The sequence below is a fragment of the Hypomesus nipponensis genome, chromosome 12 (assembly GCF_054491055.1).
Source record: "Hypomesus nipponensis isolate SF chromosome 12, ASM5449105v1, whole genome shotgun sequence".
NCBI lineage: Eukaryota > Metazoa > Chordata > Actinopteri > Osmeriformes > Osmeridae > Hypomesus > Hypomesus nipponensis.
Window position 1 is genome coordinate 13,417,965 of NC_140372.1, and position 26,993 is coordinate 13,444,957.

Here is a 26,993-nt window from a genome sequence, read left to right on the forward strand (position 1 = left end):
CAAAATACATTTTGTGTAGCAATAATCATGATCATACTGGGGTATATTTCCTCAGAATGCGATGTCGTGGAGCAAGAATGTTGGTTCGCGTATACCGTTTGAATGACGAATTTTAAGGATTTTGTGTTTAAAATAGCATCTGATATTTACACAGATAACAGACATCCTTCTCTTGAATTCAACAACAAAGACGGTATAATGTGAGACTTCTGTCTCCCCTTCTTTTGGATGCAATATCAAGACGAAATCTTTCACTCTTTGAATCGCGCGCGCTCCCGCGAGGGGGTGCCAATCCAGAGAGTCATGCATCGGGTGATACAACACCGGGAACCCTGCTATATACCCAGCCCTATTAGGAAGGTGTGCCTTGACGCGTGATGACGATTTGCTAGTGACGCGCTAGGTCTCGCGTCCCCCATCATTAACCAGCTCTGCTTGTTTATGTCAAGTAGTTATCCGGGAGACCTGGGGCGGGTTCTGCTGGGGTTTCTGATTGGCTGGTAGGCGGCATTTAACTCCAACTCGAGACAGCCATCAACTCGGCAGGATATTTACCTCCGTATGCCTGTGCCTCGTCCATTAATTGTATAGGCCTATAGAGACAAGTGATCCCTAACTTCTCAGCGTGAGAAATACAAGTTGCGTGAGATCGTTTGAACCGATTGAAATGAATGACCCGCGGCGAATGCGTGTGACTTGAGCCCTGTGTTACAGCTAATCATTCAGTGGAATATCCTTCACCCCATTTTAGACACATCGACAGTCCATTATAAAATAGCATTTATTAACATGTACATACATCCAACATTTATTTTTAAAAAAGCGTTTACAAAATTAAAAGTCCTCTATAGGCTTGTTGCCCATCCAGCAGGTCACGCTCCCGATGGTCTTAATCTGGTGATCTGCAAAATTCTGCCCATAGCGCTGTGGACTTCCAGAGCCGTGATGATTCTTCTCCGGTTGAACAGAGACAAGCGGGCTGCTTCGGAGGCCACCGGCTGCAGCTCAACTGGTCGTGGGCGACAGGACCAGTTGACCAGGAAGTCATTCCCAGTAGGCCGAAGGACTGCTGCGCCCTGTGAGGAAAAGAGGCAAATGGGACAAATGAAGGCTGTTTTATTAGGCCTTAAATCCGGAAGACAAACACGTTTCCCACAAAAGTAGCATGACACAACCAGTGTAGGCCTACTTGCGCTTAAACTTCACCAACCTCCTTTTGAGATCTGTACATGTAGGCAGAGTAGGCCTCGGACTTTATTTTCCCCGCCTGGTTACTCCTCTTTCTTCTGTTCACTTGGGCCTTCATGCTGTCGTTTCAAAATGCCGATTAGCCTTCTTAGGCCTAACGCGGTTATTTATTAAGACACGGGAAAACTATGGTCGTTTGTGCTGCAGATTTACTGCAGCCGCATGTGATTAACTGAATTACTTTCACCTGTCCTTCATGGGCCAGCGCTTTGCTTCATTTCTTATTTTAGCGCGGTTTTATTTATTTAACCCTCATACCTTATAATACATTGTTTCATGTCACCCAAGATACGTTTCTGTCTTGTAGGTCTAGATAGTTTCAAGTTTCAAATGTATTTGCCGTTTGTAGGCACAGGTACATTATAATTATTTTTTCCTGCTTCCTATTGGCCTATCAAAACCTATGATCAAAAATAAGTTTAATCCTATATGAGCTTCCATTCATATATAGAATCGTATTAAATAATAATCAACCTAACAACTGAACTTAACAGAACATAAGCCTCCTGCAGCCGATGCATCTGTAGGGCTGCTTGACATAAAGTAACATACCAGTTGTCTTTAAGCAGCCTATGTGGCATGTATATTTGGAGGACTCCCACCATGTGCATAGGCCTACAGGAGAACCAGGCAGACAAGGGAACAGCCTGAAACGGTGTCGAGGCTGTCGACGCGGAGACGAAGAACACCTCTATTACATGGGTCATGACGCCCCTCAGGGCGAGTACACCCACACCCCCCCCCCCCCCCCCCGACCCCCCATGGTTTGTCATTATGGCCGTGTTCTGGCGAATCACCCTGAGTGGCCGTGCGTGGTGGACAGCTTTGGGAGGGGCTTTGGCAGCTAAAAGGTATTAGGTAAGGCCATTAGCCTCCCGCGGCTTACGCTAATCCTGTCCCTTCTCCCACTCGTGCGTGCCTTGATAGTATGTGTATATACCCAGTCTTTCGGCTCGCTGGGTTATTGTAGTCCGGTCTGCTCTCTAGAACGGATGGTCATGATGATGGAGCGCGGCGCGTGGAGTGTTCCGTTGGTTCTGCTGCTCCTGGGATGGAATGGTAGGTGACCCTCCTCCTCTCCTCTGGTAGCCTTGGTGATGGATTGATTGGTCGATATGTGGAGATGAACAACTGATTATCCTTGCATGTGAATGGATAGGCCTACATTAGAGGCTCAAGTGTTTACAAGTAGCCCTCTCTCTGTAGAGTATGGTGAAAGGGACTTGGCTAAAACTGACCTAAATGTTCATGATGAATGCATTTTTGTAACGGCGAGATTCCTAATGTGAGAAATAGACGATTCCAGTCTTATATTAGTACATCCCAAACTGTGTATCTGATTTCTTGTACAGCGGACTTGACATAAAAAAGATTGAGTTCTAAGTGTTGGAAAGGATTCCATTTTGAACTGTGTGTTTTTGTCTCAATGTTGCTTCTGTGCGAGCAGTCCTCAGCCACGTTCTGGCCCAGGAGGTGAGTAGATGTTTGGCATCCTCACATCCTCATCCGTCTGAGACACATTAAATGAACAATGTTTTGACGGGTGCATGATTGATGCTGATGCACTGATGCGTGTGTGTGTGTATTCCAGGTGGGGGTGTCTGAGTCGTGGACTAGCCGGGCCTGTAAGTGTGACTGTGAGGGGGGGGAGTCCCCTACTGAGTTCACCTCCTACGGTTCCTCCTCTCTGGTCCGCGGACAGGACTGTATGCCAGGTAGGAAACTCCTCTCCTCTCCTCTCCTCTCCTCTCCTCTCCTCTCCTCTCCTCTCCTCTCCTCTCCTCTCCTCTCCTCTCCTCTCCTCTCCTCTCCTCTCCTCTCCTCTCCTCTCCTCTCCTCTCCTCTCCTCTCCTCTCCCCTCCTCTCCTCTCCTCTCCTCTCCCCTCCTCTCCTCTCCCCTCCCCTCCCCTCCCCTCCCCTCCCCTCCCCTCCCCTCCCCTCCCCTCCCCTCCCCTCCCCTCCCCTCCCCTCCCCTCCCCTCCCCTCCCCTCCCCTCCCCTCTCTATTATTTGTGCTACTGGCTGCTCTGGGGGTGTCTGAGTATATAATCTTAGGTTAATGAAATTGCATTGAATCGAGTGATTGATTGAGAGATTGGCCCTTCTCGTGGCCCATGAGGGCCCACGCTGCGTCAGGTGTCGGGACGCCTGTCTATGTGCTTAGACACAGATCGTCTGAGACTAAGGGAGCCGTCACTGTATACAGGTACAGTGGCGGCATGTAGATAGGCCTGTCTGTAGGTAAGAGCTTGGGAGATGCAGGTTGGAGGCAGGCACAAGGCTGTGCCTGATGTAGATGAGTGGACATGGAGGGGAGAAGGAGACAGGAAGGTGAACACGTAGGGGGTAGAGACAGGGTGAGACAGGGACAACAGAGAGAGGTGATACGGGGAGAATAGAGGTGAGACAGGGAGGAGGTAGAGACAGGAAGAGAGACAGCGAGGAGGTAGAGAGACGAGGAGAGATGGATGAGAGAGAGGGAGGAGGTAGAGAGAGAATGAGAGACAGGGAGGAGGGAAATGGAGGAGGCGAGACAGGGAATAGAAAGAGAGAGGAAGAGAGACAAGGAATAGGCAGAGAGAGGAGGAGAGACAGGGAGGAGGTAGAGAGAGAGGAGGTGAGACGGGGAGAACTAGGGAGGTGATACAGCTAGGAGGAAGGAGAGAGGACAGGGAGGAGGCAGGAAGTAAATGCCTCTAATATGCTTGTGACTCGTGCTACTCGGAACTCATTATGCACAACAGATGGAGGGCCTCCCTGCTCCAGCACACACAAGCTGTGCGTGTGTGCGCGCGCGCGCGCGTGTGTGTGCACGTTTTTAGTCGACAGATCCAGTGCCAGAGGCGAGGCATGCTCCATGAACACCAATTCAAATGTCCTCAGGTCTACGAGGAGGATGAAACGGGGAAAAAGAGACGAAGGGATGAGGGGAGAGAAAAGAGAAATAAAGATGAGAAAGGGGGTGAGGAGCATTGAGGGGGGGGGGGTGGAGAAGAAAAAGGCATGGCTGTATTCGAAAGAGAGGGATGAAGAGCAAAAAGAGGGATGGAATACATCCCCGGAGTGTAGACACGGAAAGAGAAGAGAGGAAGATGGATGAAGAAGAGAGAGAAAGAGGGCCGGAGAAGTGCCATGAAGAAGAGAATCCAATCCAATCCAAAAGTGTTGGCACAGCCCCTTTTTTTTTTTTTTTTTTTTACAAGCCACAGATGTAGCCACAGATTAGTAATGTCACATAGGGCTTCACATACACCCATAGAACTGCCCCTCAGCCAATCAAAACCCTCAACGCGGGAAGACGAGAGATGTCGTATGAGACAGAGGTTGAGAGTGAGCCAAGACCGAGGATGCTTTTAGTCTCTAGGCTACTATAATCCCATTAGTCGTGTGTGAGGCTTCAGATTACCTAACCCAGAATAGGCCCTGCCCGCTCAGATATAACCCGTCTGATTGGTGGCTACAGCAGAAAGTAAACATTATGGTTGGTCGGATGACCAGGAAATCCCTACTGCTAAGACTGATTGAGGGAAACCAGGGCCAGCCAATCCATTCATTCCTGAGGAAGAGGACCCTACAGGTATCTCTCCAGGAGCAGGGTTAGAGTGTAAACCTACAGGAGGTCATCTCTCCAGGAGCAGGGTTAGAGTGTAAACCTACAGGAGGGCATCTCTCCAGGAGCAGGGTTAGAGTGTAAACCTACAGGAGGGCATCTCTCCAGGAGCAGGGTTAGAGTGTAAACCTACAGGAGGGCATCTCTCCAGCAGCAGGGTTAGAGTGTAAAACCTACAGGAGGTCATGACCCTGCCCTCCTCTTCCTGCTCTGGCGCGAACACAGATCATGTAGGAGTGTCGTTCTCCAAAGCAGTGGTGGTGGGGGTAGGGGGAGGGCTGGGTGGGGACGTGACCATCTGTCAATCTGCTGCCTCCCACTCTTTTCCCGTCTACTTTCTGTGACTCATTCTTTCTCCCCGCTTCTCTCTTCCCCTCTCTCTCCCTCACCCCCTTCAATCTCTTTCTCTCATATTCCTCTCTGCTACTTCTCTCACTATTTCTGTTTTTTCTTTTTCTTTTTCTCTCTCTCTCTCTCTCTCTCTCTCTCTCTCTCTCTCTCTCTCTCTCTCTCTCTCTCTCTCTCTCTCCCCTTTAAGAGATAGCATCTGATAGTAAGCCTCTCTCTCTCTCTCTCTCTCTCTCTCTCTCTCTCTCTCTCTCTCTCTCTCTCTCTCTCTCTCTCTCTCTCTACCCTTTTAAGAGATAGCATCTGATAGTAAGCCTCTCTCTCTCTCTCTCTCTCTTTCTCTCTCACTCTCGTTCTCTCTCTCTCTTTGCTCCCTCACTCCCCTTTTCTCCCTCTGTCCAATCGTTCACTTAACCCCCTTCCCCCATTTTTCAGTTGATATGCCGTATTAAAGTGGAATTAGAGCTTCTAAGGCAGATTAATGCTCATTTGTCAACCAGACAGGGCACATGACCTTGGTGTTTGGCCTGCTGTCTGGTGGGCTGTTAAGATGGGGCCGTGCTATCTATTGTCCCCGGTGGTGATGTCTTGCAACTACGGGCCTCCTGTAGGATCAGGAACAGTTACCATGAGATCTTATTCATTTAGCAGAAGGGACGTATAAGTAGTGGAAATATAAAGTGCAGAAGGAGATGAAGGATCAGAACTGCATAGTTCTAATTGTATTTTGGTCGTCACAGTCTGTATTTTCGAAGTCAGAATCAGCTTTATTCGCCAAGTTAGTTCACACAAACAAGGAATTTACTGTGGCAGGAAGGTGCATACGATGAGAGTGTAAATTCAAAATGTAGAACATATACGACAGTTCTAAATCATTTTAAACAATACTAGACCATGTAAAACATTAAAATAGAAATAAGATATAAAATAAGATATGCACGATAAGATAGTTTACTAGATAAGATAGTTTACTAGCCACATTGCAAATAACATCTCAGCTATCAGCCACGATGAACAAACCCCTTCCATTCCAGAGTGTCCGTATCACAAGCCTCTTGGATTTGAGGCTGGTTCTGTGAGTACCGACCAGATCTCCTGTTCGAACCAGGACCAGTATTCTGGATGGTTCTCCTCTTGGACCCCTGGCAAGGCCCGCCTTAACAGCCAGGGCTTCGGGTGAGTCTGGCACACGCACCCTCCTATAGAGATACTCTCTGGATGGACGTACACAGCACACACACATCCATACTCACACACTCACGCATGTGCCTACAACAATGTCTGCACACACGTCCGCACACACACACACACACACAGGCCCACACACAGGCCCACACACACACTCACACACACACACACACTCACACACACAGGCCCACACTCACACACACAGGCCCACGCACACACACAGAGAAGCTGACAGATGTGTGCTTGGCGCAGGTGTGCGTGGCTGTCTAAGTTCCAGGACAGCAGCCAGTGGCTCCAGGTGGACCTGAGGGAGGTGAAGGTGGTGTCAGGCATCCTCACCCAGGGACGCTGCGATGCGGAGGAGTGGATCACCAAGTTCAGCGTCCAGTACCGCACAGACGAGAAGCTCAACTGGGTCTACTACAAGGACCAGACCGGCAACAACCGGGTGAGAGGAAGGGGGAGGTGAACTGTACTGTGACTTGTATAGTTCTGGAAACGTATAAGGATTAAAAGACTATCGATGTCTTCAAGTGTTGTAGCCTGTTCGCTTCGCTCTGGGGGGTTCTTATGGATCTGTTGGGTTCTAAGGGTATTGCTGGGTTCTCTCTGAGTGTTCTATGCTGGTGTTCCATTGGGTCCTACAGACGTTCTAAGGGCTCTGTTTTCTCCAGGTGTTCTACGGGAACTCCGACCGCTCTTCCTCCGTGCAGAACCTGCTGCGCCCGCCTATCGTGGCGCGCTACATCCGCCTGCTGCCGCTGGGCTGGCACACGCGCATCGCCTTGCGCCTGGAGCTGCTGCTCTGCATGACCAAGTGCAGCTAAACCCTGAGCCCTGACCTCGTCCCCCCTCCCCTCCTTCTTCCTCAACTCTGACCTTTGACCGTAACCCCAGAGCTGCCGCTCTGCATGAACAAGTGCAGCTAAACCCTGAGCCCTGGCTTCCACAGAGATCACGCTCCTTCATGAGCTAGGAAGCATCGACTGCTAGTCAACATGTTCCACACTGTGATAAAGTTGGTTTTTCCAAACCGTGTAATACTCAAACTTGCCCCGACCCACACGTTCTAACCTCTTGATATTGTATCCTCTTCTCGCTGTGATTTTTGTGGGAAATGTCCCTGTTCTGTTTTGAAGGTGCTTTTTAATCCTTCTCTAACTCTGATGCAATACGTTTGGTCTACCAATTTTCCAGTTTGGCAAGGAGAGCGAGTGAGAAAGAATGGAAGAGAGCAGGAAAGAAAGATGGCGAGAGAGATAGAGAGGCCAAGACAGGCTTGAGGTTGATGTTGTTGTTATTGGGTGTTGTGTTAGCGTGCCGTTTGTGACAGTGACATAGAACGTACTCCTGTTTCCCATGGTGCTTTGCAGTTGTATTGTTTTTGTATCAAGTGTGAATGTAACCTCAGGTTCACCAGAAAACCTTTTTACCTTAAATAAACACCATCTATGAGTTACATCTTTGTGTCATGTGGACCAAATTATTGAGTTTGGTTTTAATGTCTAATATGTGATGAAAAACACAATCTTTGTTCATTATTCCATGTAACAATACTGTAGTTTTTGTAAACCGAGTTCACCCACCAACAAAAGAGAAGTGAGCAATAACATACCCAACAGGTACAGTGAATATCTTACACCACACTTTAATTCTTATTTACACAGACACAAAATATATAAATAAATAAATAGGATCAATAAATTATGGTAACGTGTGCCATGATGATGAGTGTTAGGTACAGTTGAAATGTTGGATATTATAATTCCGTGTTTTTCAGGGGAAGACATTCAGCGGTCGCAGACATCCGTTAGCTATGGCATCGTGGTGTTACACACTACATACTGTAGCAGTTAGGGCTCCCACACACACACGCGCGCGCACACATACAAACCTACAACACCTCTCACACATACTGAAGAGCACATACACACACACCGAAATTAGCTTTAGGCTGCTGGTGGGAGTAAAAACCCTATTTGGCACCCTTGAGAGCCCTGAGGCAAAGTCACTGTGTCACTTCCTGCTCACAGCCTGGCCCTCTGCAGCCTTGCCGCAGGGTCTGCTGGGAAACTGAGTACTCAACAGTGAAAGTGGACTACAGGCGAAACAGCATGAGGCGTCAGCATGGGGCCAACCTGTCAAATGGGCTCAGCCAAGGACTGACTGCCTTGGCTCAATGATGGAGTTTCAGGAGAACAATTAATACTGGAATCTAGTCTGCGTCAGTAGAACAGGTAATGGTCGAATGTGCCATGGCATAGATGAAGATGGTGCTGCTGCCAATGAAGATGATGGGTAGTACAACCTTGTTGCTGAGATGCCTCTTGTCCATGCATCTCCACGCACACAAACACAAATCAATTAGGTGAGATCAAAAGGAAATCCAATCGATAAGTATGTACTGCAACAAATAACCATATTCTAAATTCTGAAGAACCAAAAAAAGACGTCCACGTTTAGATATTCATAAGGAAATATTGACTTAAATATTGAACCTAAATATTGACAGGTAGAATGTCTATGTTCATATATTTTTGAGTAGAAACTAAAGCTCTCACATGTTTTCATTCTATAATACTTTTTTCCATGTACAGATCATTCATAGTTCAGGACCTTTTAATTGAAACGAAATAAAATAATCTCATAAATATCATCCATATAAATTCTATCAAATGGGGGTTTCAAAAGAGTAAGACGTGGTTGGTGGCCAAAGCCGTTCTGCCCGGTGGTGCAGTAGCATCCTGAAACCACATGGGGGCAGCAGAGAGAACAGTAGCCCTGTCTCTGTCTCCCTCGCTAGGCTGTTCTGACACAGCCTGCCAGTGTCCAGGAGGTGAACCAGGGACCGCTCCCCGGCTCTCCTACAGTGCTGTCTCCTTCAGGTCGTTGAGGTTGGGTATCCTGGTTCTGGAGGCTCTGGTGAAGGTGGGTCCGTTTGGTCCCGGCTTGATTCCCAACTGCTCTGGGGGGTAGGAGGCCCCCTCCCCCCTCTGCATCGCTGACACGTGCCAGTTGGACTCCATCGGCCCCGGGACTGGATAGCTGGGCTTTCTGCTCTTCCCCTGGGCAGAGCCACTGCTCTGGTGGCTCCGCCCCTCATTGGGCCGGGCAGGGGGAGGGGGAGGAGCCTGGCTGGGGAGGGGCGGCTGGAAGCGCAGGTCTGGGGGCGGGGCTGGAGGCAGGGCTTGGCTGGAGGAGGTAGGGGATAGGTGCAGCAGGCGGCGAAGGGACTTCAGTGGTTGGTTCTGGGGGTAGTGAGGAGGTGAGGTTAGGGTGGGGAAGAATTACTTGTGATAAAGCGTAGAAAACACAATCACACACGTGTGCCCTCACATTTACCTGAGAGTGTGTGCCGACTTGTTTCTCGGGTGGCCAGTCGCTGACTCTCTCTCTCTCTCTCCCCCGCTCCCGCTCCCTCTCTCGCTCTCTTTCTCTATCTCTTTCCCTCTCTCTCTCTCGTTCCCTCTCTCGGTCACGGTCCCGATCTCGGCTCTGCTCTCGTTCGCGGTCTCTGTCCCGTGACCGCTCGCGGTTCTTATGCCGACCGCTGTGGTGAGAAGAGGGCTTGACCCCCCTCTGAACAGCCAAGTGGTCTGCGCCGTCACCAGGAACCTACCATTTCAGACAGAGAGACGGGGGTGCTGACTAGGGCCGACCACCGCCATACACATGCAGAAGACAGATGTATAACAGGTATGGTCAAGGGAAGCTCTGGAGCAGCGGCCCTTCCTTCACCGCTCTCTTCAGCGACGAAACATGCTTGGCGGCACCAGACGCATGTGATGATGACTGCGCACAGTGATGACATCAGATGAAATGGGCCTGATTCGGTTGACACATTGATGACAAAATGGCTGCAGGCAGGCAGGCAGGCAGGCAGGCAGACAGACAGACTGGTTACCATGGGAGCAGTCAGGAGGGAGGCGTTGTGCTTTATGCTGCTCCTGGAGGAGAAGAGAGGGAAGATGCTCCTCCTGAAGCTGTGGCTCCTGCTCTCCTCCACATCTCTCTGAGGGTACACCACACACACACATTCAAAAGGGATCTAGAACTCACACACATATAGACTGCAGCTGAGGAACCGGGGTTCCCCCGCTAATTATACGGGGTGCCAGCTCAGTCACTGGTGTAGAGTCGGTCGGTGTCTAACGTTCGCGACATATTCCGAATTTGGTATCTGGCACACGCAGTTAATCCACAAGTTGGGGAAACCTAGTTTCCTTTCCTAGTTTCCTCCCTTAGTAAGTGTTGGTGCCTCAAACCAATCAAGTGCTCGACGATACAAAAGGTTGTGTGAAAAGAAGAGAGCAACAATGCAGAGCTTGAAGACAACCTAAATTAACAAAGTTGAAAGTTCACCAACATAGAAGTATTTTCGATATATCGTTCAAGGAAATATAAAATACATACAGTATATATATATATATATCTGTTCATTGATTTATATGATTTTTTGGGCTAGAATCTAGAAGTGCATGCAAGGATTTGGCAGAGGTTGCCAGGGTTCATGTGTGGTCTGAAGAAGGCCTGAGCTATGCAAAGCCAGGTTCAATGACCTCTGACGGAGTCTGGGGAGAGAGCGACAGGAACCACGAGTCCCTCAGGTGCCTCAGGTGCGTACTGTACACTCAATATACTGGATTTCCTGTCATCTAAAATGTCTGTCTAGACACAAACTAGAGCCAACCACATACAAAACCACCAATAATTATGTTTGTGGAATTGGTCAGCCTGAATAATTAATACACTTCAAATCAAACAAAAATGGGTATTGTCTCAGAGGGGGGGGGGGGACATTGTCCAGTATGGCATGGTAAGCCAGGTGCTTCATGAATAATCACTGTCTCCTATCGGATACCCTGTCTGGCTAATTATGAAGTCTGTAATATAAAAGGATCCTGTGCTGAGCCGAGGTAATTGCATGCTGTAGACATGACCGATGTAACCTCTGGCGTCGCAAACTACTTTCCCATTTGCTCAAAGGAAGAATAAATTGGCTCGATGGCAAATAGCTCTTTAAAAGAAATGGGCCTCATTGACAGATTTAGGGTCTATATTGGAATTGCGGATGTAAATGACATTGTGTGAAAAGTCTCGGACGAAGAAGCCTTTCGACAGGAGGAGCAGTCTGCTCTAACGCACCGCTTTTCCTCCCCTCCTACCGACACACCAATAAATTGTGATGCCTACTCTGCGGCAAACCTCGCCGAGTCTACGCGAAGGCATCGGCGGTGACAAGAAGAATACCAAATGGCCAAAGCGTAACCCGTTTGACAGCTGCCTCACAATAGAACGTCAGCAAAGTGTCACCCGCACTCTGCGGGTAACTCTGTATTTATGCACTGTAACCCCTCGTGAAGCGTCTCGAAAAGAACCTACTGTTTGAGACTTCTTCTTCTTCTTTTTTATTGCTCTGAAGAAGCCTTGTCTCTCCTTCTCTTTGGGGGGCTCTGGGGGGGGCAGGACTACAGCCTCCGGGGTGGCCCTAGAGGAGATGGGACAGACAGACAGACAGACAGACAGACAGACAGAAAGACAGACAGACAGACGGACAGACGGACAGACGGACAGACAGACAGGTCATAGAGGTGGAGAGACATTAAGAGAGGACAGTTTGTGAGGGGTACATGCATGAACAGAGAGTCCACAGTATGGACAGAGAGAAGGGAGGGAGAGTCCAATGTGGGGGGGTGCAGAACAAGAACGATGGAGGGAGGAGGGGAAGAGGAAGAGAGTCCCAAGAGTTACACGCTGTAGCAGGAATCGGGAACGGGATTCGAACCGCTCGCATTCCTGCGCTGGCTCGGAGTCCCCGCGGACTCCATCGCTTAGGCTAGTCCACTTTCGCCGGCTCACCATTCGAAAGCTGTCTGCCGTTTCGAGTGGTTGCCCATGGCAATGGCGTCTCCCGAGACGACGGCTCCTCTGCTTTGGCCTGCGCCATCGTGAAAGGAGGAGTTATCTGGTCTGGGGGAGGGGACTGGACATGGGGAGGGAGGGACAGAGAGAGAGAGACAGAGAGAGAGAAGAAAGAGGAGAAGAGAGAGGTCGACGACGTTGTGAGGCGTACGTGTTGCGTGTGCGGTATTATTTGAGATGTGTGTGAGGTATTATTTGAGATGTGTGTGAGGTATTATTTGAGATGCATGTGAGGTATTATTTGAGGTGTGCTAAAGGTGCATAAGGCATCATTTGAGGTACGTGTGAGGTAAGTGGGGCTTGAATTTGGTATTACGCGAGGGGCTTGGGGTGTGTGTGTGTAGTGTGTTTGAGGTGTGTGCGAGGCGAGGCTACCTCTGTAGAAGCTGCCGACCCTGCGAGGCATGGAGTCAGTGAAGATCATGCAGTTCTCTTTCGACGGAACGCCGTCCTCCAAGTGGGGCTCATGGTACATCCCCACCTGGCGCACACAGATGACATCATCAGCCAGTGACAGCGCTAGATGGGGTGTGGGGGGTGTGGGAGGGGCTGCGTGGTCTGAGGTGTCTGACTCGAATCTCTCAGGGGGGGGTACAACGTGTTATTAGTGGAAGAAAAGCGTAGGAGTGTAAATACATCCAATGACAAACTACTAAAGAACAGCCGTGTGAGCGCGTTAACCTTGTGTGTCTCTCTGAACAGTCAAAACACATAGACACGTTTGGGGGGGGGGGGGGGGGGGGAGGTTGCTGAATGTGCTGACATGTAGAAGCGACATATATAAATATGCTTCGCATTATGCATGAAGGGTATAAGAGTTCTTCGAAAAAGATCTACCGGAGGGGCGGGAAAAAACTCTGTGTGTGAGTGAGCGCTTGATGGAATGTGAGGGTGAGGTTGCGTGTGTTTGTGTGGCAGGGTTTTGCTGCGTGTGACGCGGGGGGGGGGGGGGGGGGGTTGTGTGTGTATGCGTGACCGTGGGGGTGGTGTGAGTGTGTGTAAGGTTGGCGTAGAGGAGTCGGACCTCGTTCTTAGAGAGCTGTGTGTGAAAGGCTGAAGAGCTGTCCCTGGAGGGGTCCTTGACGAGGGCTCGAGGGTGGGGGGTCATCTCTTTAGGGGGGGGCTGCTCGCCCTGTAGATGACACACGCAGGTCAAGCGGACTGAAGCAGCTCACTCTCACTCTCACTCTCACTCTCACTCTCACTCTCACTCTCACTCTCACTCTCACTCTCACTCTCACTCTCACTCTCACTCTCACTCTCACTCTCACTCTCACTCTCACTCTCACTCTCACTCTCACTCTCACTCTCACTCTCACTCTCACTCTCACTCTCTCTCTCTCTCTCTCTCTCTCTCTCTCTCTCTCTCTCTCTCTCTCTCTCTCTCTCTCTCTCTCTCTCTCTCTCTCTCTCTCTCTCTCTCTCTCACTCACTCACTCACTCACTCACTCACTCACTCACTCACTCACTCACCGCACATTAGCAGACTGGAACAGCATGATGCAGAACTTGTAAAACACTTTTGCTTTTACTTTCAATGACTGCACCACTACACTAGGTGCACTTCCAATGTAATGGAAGCAAAAGAGTCCTCTACAGAAACAGAGTTACATCCGTGACACTTCAAGTAGCAGTTGCAGTGAAAGCAAAAGGGGTTTCCTTGCAGGTGTGCTGCGGTGCGGTGACAGGCTGGACCAGCAGAGACAGAGGGCAACTGAAAGACACACAAAGACATGGTGTGTGTGTGTCTGTGTGCGTGCGTGCGCGTGAACCCAAACCAACCCTGCTCATGTCCTCAGTGCAGTCCTCCCTGGAGGAGCCCCCTGAGTGCCTGGTGAGTGTTCGGTGCTGGAGCTGAGGAGAGAGGAGCTGGAGGCTGCTGGCCCGGGTGGGCACGCCCTGCCCCACCACCAGGCCCCCCGGGGTCCCCTCCGCCCCGCCGCCGCCTCCCCCTCCTCCTCCCCCGCCGTGGGGCCGCTGGCGCTCCCGCCGCACGTACATGGAGTGGCGGTGCGGCCGCTGCTGGGAGGAGAACGGCGAGGTGTAGCCCAGGCCGTAGGGGTAGGAGTCGTGGGGGGAGGGGAGGGTGTGGGGGCCCCCCGGGTCCAGCAGCTCTGGAGCCTTGGCGTCCTCTGGGAGGGCGAGGACAGGAGGGGGGTGGGGGGGGGGGGAGGGGACGATGCGTCACAATACAGTATCTCCTTCCCACCCATCCATCCATCCATCCATCCATCCATATCAAGCCATCCTTGCCTGGGTCTACCTACCGTGGGCGGTGGTCTTGTGGCGCGTGCGTCGCGCGGACGAGTCCAGCGTGCTGCTCTCCATCCGGGGCCCCCCCCCCCTGGAGGAGGGGCTGTGGCCCGACCGGTCTCCATGGCGACCCGAGGGACTCCCCGGGGGGGGTCCTTGGGGGGCGTTGAGGTCCATGCAGCTGGCGGGGAAGAACCTCCCCCCCGTCGTCCCGGCACCGGCGGCGATGGCCACCGACGGGTCGTCGGGGTGCAGCCTGGGGTCGCTGAGGTTACCGACGGACTTGGCGGCGGCGGCGGCGGCGCCGGTGGAGGCGGCGGCGTCGCTCAGGGCGCTGTGGCTCTTGGACAGGCTCAGGTAGGAGGCGGAGCTCTTGGAGGACGACGACATGGAGCCGTGGGCCGAGTCCAGGTTGCCGGCGTGGTTGCCGGCGTGGTTGCCGGCGTGGTTGCCGTGGTTACCGGCGTGGTTGCCGTGGCGGCCGTGCGGTTTGTCCCCCCCGGACTGCAGGGTGCCCGTCTTCCCCTCCAGGAAGGAGGCTGGGTGACGGGCGGCCGGCTGGGAGGAGGAGGACGAGCGGGAGGACGAGGACTTGGTGGGGTACTTCACTCCTCCTCCTCCAGGACCTGAGGGGTCCGTCGCCTTGGGAACACCCGGTAATGGAGCACCCAGGTTGAAGTCAAACACTGTCTTGCCCTTAAAAATTGATTTGTACATTTTAATAATATAATTAATAAATTAATTTTCAGTATAACCATATTATTAGTTTCCTATTTTTGCCTGCCAAAATTTTGATACTAAAAAGTTGATTAATACCCCCTATATCTGCAGATACATGGTTTACCATAATAAATCTCTCCAAACCCACCTTGGTTTCCCTGGGGCTGAGGAGGTGTGGAAGGTTGTGATTGGCCAGATCCTTGCTATAGGAAGTGGATCGGTTGAGGGTCTGGGTAACGTAGTTCTTATGATGGAGGGTGGGGCTGAGGGTTGAGGTGAAAGTATGAGTATTATAGTTCTTGGCATGGAGGGTTGGGCTTAGACTGGAGGAGACTGGCTTGTTGCCGTTGAGGAAGCTGTCGTTGCCAAGGTGAAGGTCGCCGTGACGAGGGAGGCTGGAGCACTCCTTACTGCCGGCGCGACGATGACCTGAGGATTTACTGGCATGACTCCTGGAGGGGAAGAAATGAATCATCTCAATCCCTCTCATGATCATCATCATTCAAATCATCACTTTCATCATCATTGTGGTGATGGTGACAGTGACAGTTTGTTCCATTCTTTCTCAACTACTTTTCCTGACTTTTTCCTTGTCTTCCTTGAGAGTTTAGGTAGGTTTAAATGCATTTCCTCAGGCGTATGTGAAGCCCTCTGTGGCATTGCTTGTCAAAAGGGCTATACAAATCAATTTGATTGGATTCAATGAGCATATTAACAGCATCGTCGGGACATTGATGCAAATAAGTCGAATTTTGGCAGTCAACGTTCCAAGTGAACGTTCCAGGTTCCTGCAGGCTGACCTGGTGGGGACCGTGTTCTCGCCGTGGTGGTGGGTCTTCCTCTTGGCGGAGCGGGAGGGGTTGGGTGAGGGCGGGGCGGGTCTCTCCAGCTGGCGCAGGGGCAGGAACACCGGGTGGTTGAGGCTCTGTTCCGTCAGGTAGCGCTCTGGGGCGTTCAACAGCAGCAGGTTCTGGTGGAGTGACACACCAAATCAATTCAAATCCAAATGTATTCACACAACTCTTACAAAAAAACAAACAAATTGTACCAAAGTGCTGTACAAATGACAAAAAAAAACAATACAATGATATGAAATAACTTATAACAAGTTATATTGAATTCAAATAACCTGAACTTTTACAATGTTCCAAATGCTTCACGGAACAAACGCGTCCTAAGATGGGTTTTAAATATACTAAGAGATGTTGAGGCTCTGAAACCCGAGAGAAGGAGATAAATAGTAGGGTCGTTGTGAAGGTTGACCTACATCTGACACATGATATTTTCCTCAATGAGGTTTCCAGGGAGTTTGTCCTTGTCTTTCTTAAAGGTTTAGGTTGCAGTTCTGTGGGTGTATGTGAAGCTCTTCGTGACACTGCTTGTCGAAAAGCCTATACAAATACATTTGATCTCATTCGATGAGATAGAGGGAGACCTTCATCCAACCATAGAATTCTTACCCCTGTCAACATCACTACCATCATTATCACAATCATCCGAACCCTTATCATCCCCACTCTCGTCGTCCTCATGTCCCTACCTTCATGAGGTCCAACATCAGACCACTCAAGATGGGCATGTAGCGTCTCTCCAGAGTGGTGGGGTGATTGGCTGCTGGGAACTACGGAGGGAGAAAGAGAGAGAGGGATGGGGGGTGGAGGCAGGGAAAGAGTGGGAGGGAGTCATTACTAAGAGAGAGAAATGAAAAGAGGGAGAGGTAGAAACAGAGAGAGAGAGAGAGAGAGAGAGAGAGAGAGAGAGAGAGAGAGAGAGAGAGAGAGAGAGAGAGAGAGAGAGAGAGAGAGAGAGAGAGAGAGAGAGGAGTGAGAGACAGTCTGCACTCTAAAATAGAGTTTCGGTTACTAAGCGAGGAGCCGCATCGAGTCTGAGAACATGTTAGCATCATCACACGCTTGTCATGGTTAGATGCTAGCGGATCACACCAGTGGATTGATAGCGTGAGTCACAGCGATTCTCTCAGTCATGCTGTTATCTGGGCGCACTGCCATTGAGGGGGAGGGAGGAAGGGATGGAGGGAGCGAGCGAGGTTGGAATAAAGGAATGGAGGAAGGGGAGAGGCAGGAGGATGGTAGGAAGGGAGGATGGGAAGGAGGCGGTGACGGAGGAAGAAAAGAGGAGACAGGAAGACCTGCCTTGTCCTACCCTTAACCTGTGTGGAATGGAGAATTGTGAGAGGGAGGGACGGAGGGGGAGAGAGAGAGAAAGACAGAGGGAGAGAGAGAGAGAAGGAGAGAGAGAGAGAGAGAGAGGGAGGGAGGGAGGGAGGGAGGGAAGACAGAGGAGAGGTCCCCCCTCTCCTACCCTGAGTCCGTGAAAACGAGGATTGTTGTAGAACAGCTTCATCTGCTCCTGAGGCAGAGGGCCAAGAACCTTCTGGATGGTGAAGAGCTGGTCGATCTCACTCTCTCCTGGGAACAGAGGCTGGCCGTCACTCAGCTCCCCCAGGATACAGCCCACCGACCACATGTCCACTGCCTTCCCATAGGGGGCGCTGAGGAGGGGGGGAGATATGGACACAATATATATCAATAGGTCACTAACCCTACATACATATTAATATGATCAACATCCACTTTACCCACTGAAGCTAGATAACAGCTGAGAGAAAGAGAGAGAGAGAGAGAGAGAGAGAGAGAGAGAGAGAGAGACAGAGAGAGAGAGAAAAGAGAGAGAATCTGCGTGGGATGAGTGTGTGCGTTCTAGGAGGTACTAAATCAGGGAACAGGAGAGAGGAGACTGACAAGGAGACACAATGCTACGGCTAAAGCCCTGCAACACACACACACACACACACACGCACGTACACACGCCTGCACACAGAGACTCACCCGAGCAGAAGTTCAGGTGAGCGGTACCATCTAGTGGCCACATACTCTGTGTAGTTGGCATCCGTTCCCTCTGATAGGTTACGCGCAAAACCTACACACACCCACCCACCCACACACACACACGCACACCCACCCACACACACACACGCACAACACACACACACACACACACGCACCACACACAAACTCACTGTTTATGAGGATCCTGGCCAACTAAGATGACACATGTAGCTGCATACCTTAGAGCTGAACAGAAATACATGGTAACAAACAGTCCTACAGTCTAACTGACAGTCACACAGGGTAACTGACAGTCATAGAGTCTAACTGACAGTCATACTGGGTAACTGACAGTCATACAGTCTAACTGACAGTCATACTGGGTAACTGACAGTCATACAGTCTAACTGACAGTCATACAGTCTAACTGACAGTCATACTGGGTAACTGACAGTCATACAGGGTAACTGACAGTCATACTGGGTAACTGACAGTCATACAGTCTAACTGACAGTCATACAGGGTAACTGACAGTCATCCTGGGTAACTGACAGTCATACAGGGTAACTGACAGTCATACAGTCTAACTGACAGTCATACTGGGTAACTAACAGTCATACAGTCTAACTGACAGTCATACAGTCTAACTGACAGTCATACTGGGTAACTAACAGTCATACAGGGTAACTAACAGTCATACAGGTTAACTGACAGTCATACAGGGTAACTGACAGTCATACAGTCTAACTGACAGTCATCCTGGGTAACTGACAGTCATACAGTCTAACTGACAGTCATCCTGGGTAACTGACAGTCATACAGGGTAACTGACAGTCATACAGGGTAACTGACAGTCATACTGGGTAACTGACAGTCATACTGGGTAACTAACAGTCATACAGGGTAACTGACAGTCATACTTGGCATTCACGCTGAATAATAGGTGAATCTCTCACCACGCCAGGATGAGTCAGTAGGTGATGATGCAAACAGTGATGATTATTTACTCACCGAAATCACACAGTTTGAGGACGTCTTCTGAGCTAATAAGGAGATTCTCAGGTTTGATGTCTGGACAGTGGTGGGGCAGAGGGGAAGCAAGCAGGAGGGAGAAAGAGGGCTGTGTCTCAATCCCAGGTTCAAGAGAGACTGTCAGTAATGTAAGACAGACCACCCAACCAACCAGCCAGTCAACCAGCCAGTCAACCAGCCAACCAAACAGCCAGTCAAACAGGCAACCAACCAACTAACCAACCAATCAACCAGCCAGCGAGTCAAACAACCAGCGAGTCAACCAACCAGTCAAACAGCCAACCACCCAGCCAGCTCACCTCTGTGTACGATCTCGTTCTTGTGGCACCAGTGGATGGCCTTGATGAGCTGGTAGATGTAGCTGCGCACCTTCTCAGGTGGAGCTCCGTTAGGCAGCTCCTCCAGCAGCTCCAGCATGTTCTGAAACACACACACAAACACACACACACACACACACACAGCAGTCACGGCCTGCCTCAATCCACTCCTCCATGGTGTGTGTCGATGTGTCAAATGTGCTCGTGTATATTTGCCTGCGTTTACGTAAGTGCGTGTGTGTGTGTGCGCGTGTGTGTGTGTGCTGACCCTCTCCACGTATTCAAAGACCAGGTAGAGCTTTCCCCTCCTGCGGAAGGCCTCCCTGAGCTCCACGATGTTGTCCTGCTTCAGAGTCCTCAGCATCTTCAGCTCTCTCAGGGTGGTCTCCTTCACCTCCTCATTCTCTGCGGAGCACATCCCCCCCCCCGCCCCGACAGAGCATGAGGAGCATCCCCGCACACGGCTAGCACAGGCAGCCGGCGAGAGGAGGTCGGTCGGTCAGTCCGTCCGTCGGTCAGTGTTTCGTTCGCTCTCTTGCTCGCTCGCTCACTCCCGCTCGCTGTCTCAGTCTCTCTCTCTCTCTCTCTCTCTCTCATTCACTCACTCACTCACTCACTCACTCACTCACTCACTCACTCACTCACTCACTTCTCTACAGCTCACCTTCGCTGTCTTTAAACTTCTTGATGGCAACCAGCTCATTGGTCTCCTGTGAAGTACATAGATGCCGTTAGAGAAAGATAACCCACTCCACCCTGAAAAGGAGCCCCGGCCTAGCTGCAGAGCCGAGGCCGACTTATGGAACACACACATCTACAGGTACAACAATGAGGAATTCCCCAAGCATTGGGTTGGACTTCTTTGAAGTTCTTTATGAAAGCTTTGCTCCAAACCACCTGTGCCACACTAGTGATGATGATGAGCTAAAAACCAGCTTTTAACTATAGTGAAACCAAGTAGTCAGTCAAGGCTGTGAGGATGATGATGATGATGAAGAAAACAACTGATGAAGGTTTGACCCGAATATAGACAGAATCAACCCTCAAGGAGGCTTCTTCACTCTCTCCCTCCTGGGACGACAGATGAGGGAGAGGAAGAGAGGAGGAGGAAGAGTAAAAAAGACGGATTCCCCTGAGTCGCTTCTGTTAGAACAATCTGTTCCTGCCAGGCAGGCTAATTAACCTGATGCTGGAACACTCCACCTTGCCTTTCTCTCTCTCTCTCTTCCTCTCCTTTCTCTCTATTTTTCCCCGTCTCTCGCTCTCCTTTTACCTCTCTACCATTCAATTTCTCCTCCCTCATTCACACTGCCATCCATTCGCTTCAACCTATATCTTTCTCTACCCCCTCTCTCTCTCTCTCTCTCTCTCTCTCTCTCTCCCTCTCTCCCTCTCTCTCTCTCTCTCTCTCTCTCTCTCCCTCTCTCTCTCTCTCTCTCCCTCTCTCCCTCTCTCTCCCTCTCTCCCTCTCTCTCCCTCTCTCTCTCTCTCTCTCTCCTCTCTCTCTCTCTCTCTCTCTCTGTCTCTCTCTCTCTCTCCATATCTTACTCCCTCTGTCTCTCTCTCTCTCTCCATATCTTACTCCCTCTGTCTCTCTCTCTCTCTCTCTCTCTCTCTCTCTCTCTCTCTCCATATCTTACTCCCTCTGTCTCTCCATATCTTACTCCCTCTGTCTCTCTCTCTCTCTCCATATCTTACTCCCTCTGTCTCTCTCTCTCTCTCTCTCTCTCTCTCTCTCTCTCCATATCTTACTCCCTCTGTCTCTCTCTCTTGCTCTCTACTTCTTCCTCTCCATCTTTCTTTTTTTTCTTTCTTTGGCTCTTTTGTCTCTTTTTCCACCCATTCATTCCCACTCCTATCTCTCTCTCTCTCTCTCTCCCTCCCAATCTCAATTCAATTCAATTCAATTCAATTCAGCTTTATTAGCATGACAGTCATTACGACCGTATTGCCAAAGCAAGATGCACAACAACAGACAACCATACATTAACAACACAATTCAAAAACAACATAAGGAACTACAGTTAGTATTGTCCGGAACATGTGGTGACAACAGTGTCAAGAACAGAAAACAACAAATCAAGACAAAAACAACCTAAGTAAATAGCTACATTGATATGGACAACCCATATTACAAATATAATTTCAAGGCTGGTCACACTGTATTCAGGTATTCCCTGATTTCATGGCACTCTTTTAGAAATCGTCCAGATAGGGGGGCTGTGTGTCCCTCCCCTAAAAGTACTTTTAGTTTTTCATCATCAGACAGTGTGGTGAACGATGGTACAAGGGATTCAAATTTAACAAAGAAATGCTGTCTGGTATTTTTGTACCGTTGGCAGTGTAGTAGAAAGTGCATCTCTGTCTCTACCTCACCTGCAGTACAGTGGCTACACACTCTGGACTCTTCCTTTACCTTTACCTTTACTCTTCTCTTTACCTCTTTTTCTCACTCTCACTCTTCATTCATTCAGTCTCTCTTACGGCTATCTGCCTCTCACCACCAAAACCAACTTTGCTGCTCTCTGCCTCACTCGCCCTCTGCCTCCCTTGTACCCTGCCTCTTTTCCTTTCGTCCTCCACTTGTTTCTGCTGCCCTGCCTGCCTTCATCCTTGACACTCTACATTGATGCTTCCCTTCATCTCTGTCTCCATTCTCCAAGAGCCATGTTTATGGATCAGACTAAAATAGGACAAAACACTCTCTGAAATGGGTCAGGAGAGAGAGCAAGAAAGAAACAAGGAGAGAGAGGGGGAGAGATAATTGTGTGTTTGAGAGAGAGCAATAGAGAGAGAGAGAGAGAGGGGGGGGCGTATCTGTGTGCAGCAGTGAGTGACAGAACGAGAGGAAATAAAACGGAGGAAAAGAGAGTTTAAAAAAAAGAAGCGAGCAAAAGAGACAGAGAGAGAGAGAAAGATTTAAATCCCTCCTCTTCCCACTCTTGAAATCAGAATATTAGTCTGCGGGCCTGTGGCCAGGGTCTCAGCTCTGCCAGCCTGGCTTAGAGGAGGTGAACACTTCCCCAGCCACCGGGGGAGCTATGGAGCACAGATATTCTGTATGAAACATTATGTACAATGAATGTTTTGATTTCAGTTGAACAAGGCATCATGCTTGGATCTATTAACAGACATCACGTCAACCTGTTGCAGAATTTGGATGACCAATCACATTGTTTGAACCCCTGTATTATTATTTTTTGAACCCCAGTATTATTTTTATTCTATATTATTTTATTCATCGTATTTTGTATTTTATACTACACTGTATAGCCTTAGTATTTTTTATTTTTTTTTGTGCTTTTTCTACATTTTATTTTGTTCATTGTGTTTAAATATTCACTGTAAGCACCTACCCACCAAAGTAAATTTCTTGTTTCTGACCACTTAGTTGGTGATTAAACACGATTCTGATTCTAAATATAAATTACTTCCTGTTGAGTTCCAGGTAATCCTCTGTGCTTAGTCCACTTTGAGTATGTTATGATGGAAGATGTAAAGCACAGCAACCACATAAATTTGGTTTATAGACAACTTCCTTCATCTGAACTGCCCCCCTCATAGGTGTGTGTGTGCGTGTGTGTGTGTGTGCGTGTGTGTGTGTGAGAGAGAGAGAGAAAGCCCCGGCCTGAAGGTGATTAATCTCTACATGTTGCCTGCGATGCCATTGGGGTCCACAGTTCAATGAGCCTTGACTGCACATCTAAGATAGGCTCTCTTCCATCACCACACACACACACACACACACACACACACACAACCACACACGTTTGGCTGCTTATCCATCTGTGAATCCTGGTGCACATGTACACACCTCTCTACACCTGAGACCTGCAGGGGGCGGCTGTCCATTGAGCACTGAACTGCACTGCTACTCTTCCTCTCCTCTCTGCTCCTCTGTCCTCAGCTTTCCTCTCCTCTTTCTCTTTCCTCTCCTCCTTTCTTCTCCTCCCTTCTCCTTTCCTTGCCTCCTCTCCCCTCACCTCTCCTCTAACGACGACAGCTACTCCCCTTCAGGCGGTGATGTTAACTTAGGTCTGTGCACGTGCAGCACCTGCAGACCCTGGGCATCAGAAATCTGGGGGCCCTGTTGTGGCTTACTTCACTTACTTCACTTCACACATAGACACGTCAAAAAATGCCTCCTCTCTGCTTCAAATTGCTCTGCCTAGAATAACCTACTGTTCACACACACACCTTTCAGAAGCACCAGGAAAATGGTGAGGTAACAATGTTCTCTGTAATGTCCTCTAAAAGCAGCTCCATATTACACCCTCTACATGAGAGTGTAATGGTCTCTCAGTGTGGCATTGACCCAGCTAAAGCCAACCGAACAGAGGGATGAAATATTCAACGGCCAACTATCTTTTCCAAGAACTGCCTGCCTAAAAATATACCCTGGATTCTCAGTACAAACCCAGGAAATATTCAAGGATTTTTTTCCTAGAAGAAATCGAAAGTACCAAGTTGTTCAGAAGTAGACGTTCTGTCTTCTACTCGACTACTACGTTGTGCTCAGTCGTTTCCAGCCTGTTGGACCGGAGGTTGTACCCTGCATGTGAAGATGGAAAGATGGCGAGATTCTTTCCAAAGCTTCTGGAAATGTCTGGCCAGCTCATCAGATCAACACAAATCAATATTACTGATGAACAATACATTCAGATCTATGGTCAATACCAAATCAACACACTTGCCCCCCTTCCCTTCCCACCCACAACCCATTGCCCCCTGCCTACACCACCCCACTATTGATCAGATAAACACTTGGGTGTCACCTGTTGTGAGGATGCTGTCCTCAAAGCGAGTGTCTCCTCTGATCACCCTCCACACAGGGCAGCACTGACGTTTACTAAGCACTCAGCTGGAGGTGCCATGACAACGACAACAATGAAATCCTTACAGACCCCACTGCTACACAACTAACCTGGAGAAGTAACTTGAACACACAGACAACCAACTCCTGACCTGACAACTCCAAAAAGTGAACTCTCAAGCAAACCAAACAATTGAGAGAATTAGCGAAACAAATCATTTGGTCTCAATTTGCTGGAGTCCGTAATCATGATAATGGATCAAATTCACTGTGGTTGGTGATCACGATAATGGATCAAATTCACTGTGGTCGGCAATCATGATAATGGATCGAATTCACTGTTGGCGAGGGACCTCGATAGTGGATCAAATTCACTGTAGTCAGTGAACACGATAATGGATCAAATTCACTCTAGTCAGTGATCCTGATAATGGATCAAATTCATTGTATTTGGTGTTATTATGATAATGGATAACAGACACACAGACGCAGGCATCTTACCTTGTGCCTGCATTTGAGCACCACTCCATATGCCCCTACAGACAGAAGGAACAGAGTGAGACACACACACACACACACACACACACAACAGTCTCATCTAAATGAGAGCATGCCCCCCACTCCCCCCCCCCTTGTCACTGTTGGCATGGCAACTGCATTATCTTTTCCCCGCATGCTCATACAGTACATTACCCGTCCTTACACTACAGACGGGACACCTCGAGGATCCAAATGTCAATAACCTCAGGGGCGCAGAAAGGCACTTCCCAACCATAAATCACCTGACAAATATATAAGCCTCCGTCACACCACCCTAGGCACACGCAGTGGCGTTACCTGTCGCTAAGTGCAAACGGTAGGGGGCTTCCTTGTGTGCTGTTGTGGACAGTACCTTCAGAGCTCTCTGCGTGTGACGCTAAAGAGAAGCCCTGATTGGCTGCGAAAGACCCCCCGGTGAGGGGAGTGGGAGGGGAGCACAGTGGAGAAAGAGCCACCGGAGGTCTGCTCTGAGCCCGCCACAGCCTCGACACGCACCCCTCAATCTCCCAACCCTCACAATTACATGAATCATATCAGCAGGGACTCAGGGACACTCACAGGAAATAGGAGGGAACACTGGTTTTGACCGAGAGAGAGAGACAAAGGGGGTGGGAGATGCGGGGAGGGAGAGAGGGGTGAGGAGAGAGGGCGGGCGGGCGGGCGGGCGGGCGGACGGACGGGAGACAGAAGGAGAGGGAGAGAGGAAGGAGAGAGAGAGTCATCTACTGGAATTACTCACCCTCCCCGACAATGCCAAGCACCTCAAACTTATTCATCACATCACCCAGGTCAGGACACTTCCTGAAAGCTGATGATTGGTGGTGGTCACTGGCAGGGCTTAGAATGGAGAGTCCTTATTGGATGAGAGGAGCTTGAAGCAGCCCAATCCAGTTGAGTCCTGGAGGAGTCTGGTCACGGTGCCAACACACGCCATTTTCTGTTTCCTCTCATTCACTCACTTTCGCGTTCTCATTTGCTCTGTCTTTCTCTCCCCCCTCTAACTTTCACCCCTCTTTCTTTAACTTTCTCTTTCCTGCTTTCTCTGACTTCCCCCCTCTCTGTGTCACTCTCTGTTTCTCTCAATGTCTCTCTCTCTCTGAATGTCACTCACTTTATCTATGTCACTCTCTCTCTGTCACTATCTCTTGATGTCTCTATGTCACTCTCTATGTCTCTCTCTCTATGTCACTCTCTATATGTCTCTCTCTGAGTCTCTCTGGCTTTTCTGTCACTGTGCTCCTCTTGCTCTACAACCTACAACCTAAGTCCCACAAACTACACGAACACACACACACCCACACTCATCCAGACTTACCTGAGGGAGAAGGAGAGGATTGAGAGAAGGGGGAAAAAAAAGGATGGAAGGGAAAATACCCAAACGAAGCCGAGGAGGGGGAAGGATGAAGAGAGGGAGAAGAGACAAGGGGAGGCGGGAGAGAAGGGAGAGGAGGAGTGTTAGAAAGTAGTACCCTGGGAAGGTTGGCCCCGGGTCCTGTTACCCATCATGCCTAGCGTGAGGACAGTTTATAGGAGCAGATGGCAGTCAGAATGTTAACCACACCATCATGCAGAGGATAAATCATAGATGACACTACTCTCTCACACACACACACACACACACACACACACACACAAACACACATCCTATCACACCCTCCGTACCCCCCCCTCCCTCGCCTACCCACTTTCTCCCTCCCTCCATCCCATCCTCCTCTCCATCTCTCCGCACCTCTCCCTCTCTCTCCATCACTTCCCCTCAGCAGCCACTCTGATCTGCTTACAACCAGGTAGCTCCCAGAGTCAGGAAGAGGAGGAGCCCTGCCAGGAAAGAGGAAGTGAGAGACATGCAGTGACCCGAGTCATTCCCTCCTGTGATCATTAGCTGAAACGCCCACTCTCTTTCCTCTCTCTTTCACACACGCTCACACACACACGCATGCAGCCACTAACCCTAACTCTTGCGTAGGCATATCTTCTTACACACACACACACACACACATACTCATACACACCGAAAAACAGCATTGAAGATGTGACTGTGCTACTGCTTGCACTCGCTGGCTGTTGGCTCTTGCTCGTCACCCACTTCACAGGCATTTTGATCCTACGTTTAGTGGCATGATCACAACAATAAAGGGATCATGTGAGTGCTCA

The 26,993-nt window shown here is 49.7% G+C and overlaps 2 protein-coding genes and 1 long non-coding RNA gene across 3 annotated transcripts; 1 reads left to right on the forward strand and 2 right to left on the reverse strand.

Moving 5' to 3' along the window:
• Nucleotides 1-765: 765 nt before the first annotated feature.
• LOC146261272 (uncharacterized) lies at nucleotides 766-1,540 on the reverse strand. The gene is made up of 2 exons (XR_014724800.1): nucleotides 1,211-1,540; nucleotides 766-1,076 (listed from the first exon to the last, which is right to left on the reverse strand). It is a non-coding gene; the product is annotated as an uncharacterized LOC146261272 (long non-coding RNA).
• Nucleotides 1,541-2,026: 486 nt separating this feature from the next.
• On the forward strand, nucleotides 2,027-7,833 carry rs1a (retinoschisin 1a). Its single transcript, XM_084668259.1, has 7 exons — nucleotides 2,027-2,106; nucleotides 2,236-2,307; nucleotides 2,696-2,721; nucleotides 2,840-2,963; nucleotides 6,240-6,381; nucleotides 6,646-6,841; nucleotides 7,068-7,833. The coding sequence occupies exons 2-7, from the start codon at nucleotides 2,241-2,243 to the stop codon at nucleotides 7,218-7,220; spliced, it is 708 nt and encodes a 235-aa protein (XP_084524385.1). The 5' UTR covers nucleotides 2,027-2,106; nucleotides 2,236-2,240; the 3' UTR covers nucleotides 7,221-7,833.
• Nucleotides 7,834-8,025: 192 nt separating this feature from the next.
• Nucleotides 8,026-26,148, reverse strand: cdkl5 (cyclin dependent kinase like 5). Its single transcript, XM_084667721.1, has 20 exons — nucleotides 25,579-26,148; nucleotides 24,801-24,835; nucleotides 20,151-20,196; nucleotides 19,755-19,891; nucleotides 19,469-19,589; nucleotides 19,149-19,208; nucleotides 18,138-18,228; nucleotides 17,611-17,800; nucleotides 16,829-16,909; nucleotides 16,089-16,258; nucleotides 15,437-15,740; nucleotides 14,583-15,264; nucleotides 14,098-14,447; nucleotides 13,340-13,447; nucleotides 12,691-12,796; nucleotides 12,253-12,376; nucleotides 11,776-11,881; nucleotides 10,298-10,405; nucleotides 9,736-10,008; nucleotides 8,026-9,641 (listed from the first exon to the last, which is right to left on the reverse strand). Exons 1-20 carry the CDS (start codon nucleotides 25,613-25,615, stop codon nucleotides 9,258-9,260), a joined length of 3,513 nt encoding a protein of 1,170 aa, XP_084523847.1. The 5' UTR covers nucleotides 25,616-26,148; the 3' UTR covers nucleotides 8,026-9,257.
• Nucleotides 26,149-26,993: the final 845 nt, after the last annotated feature.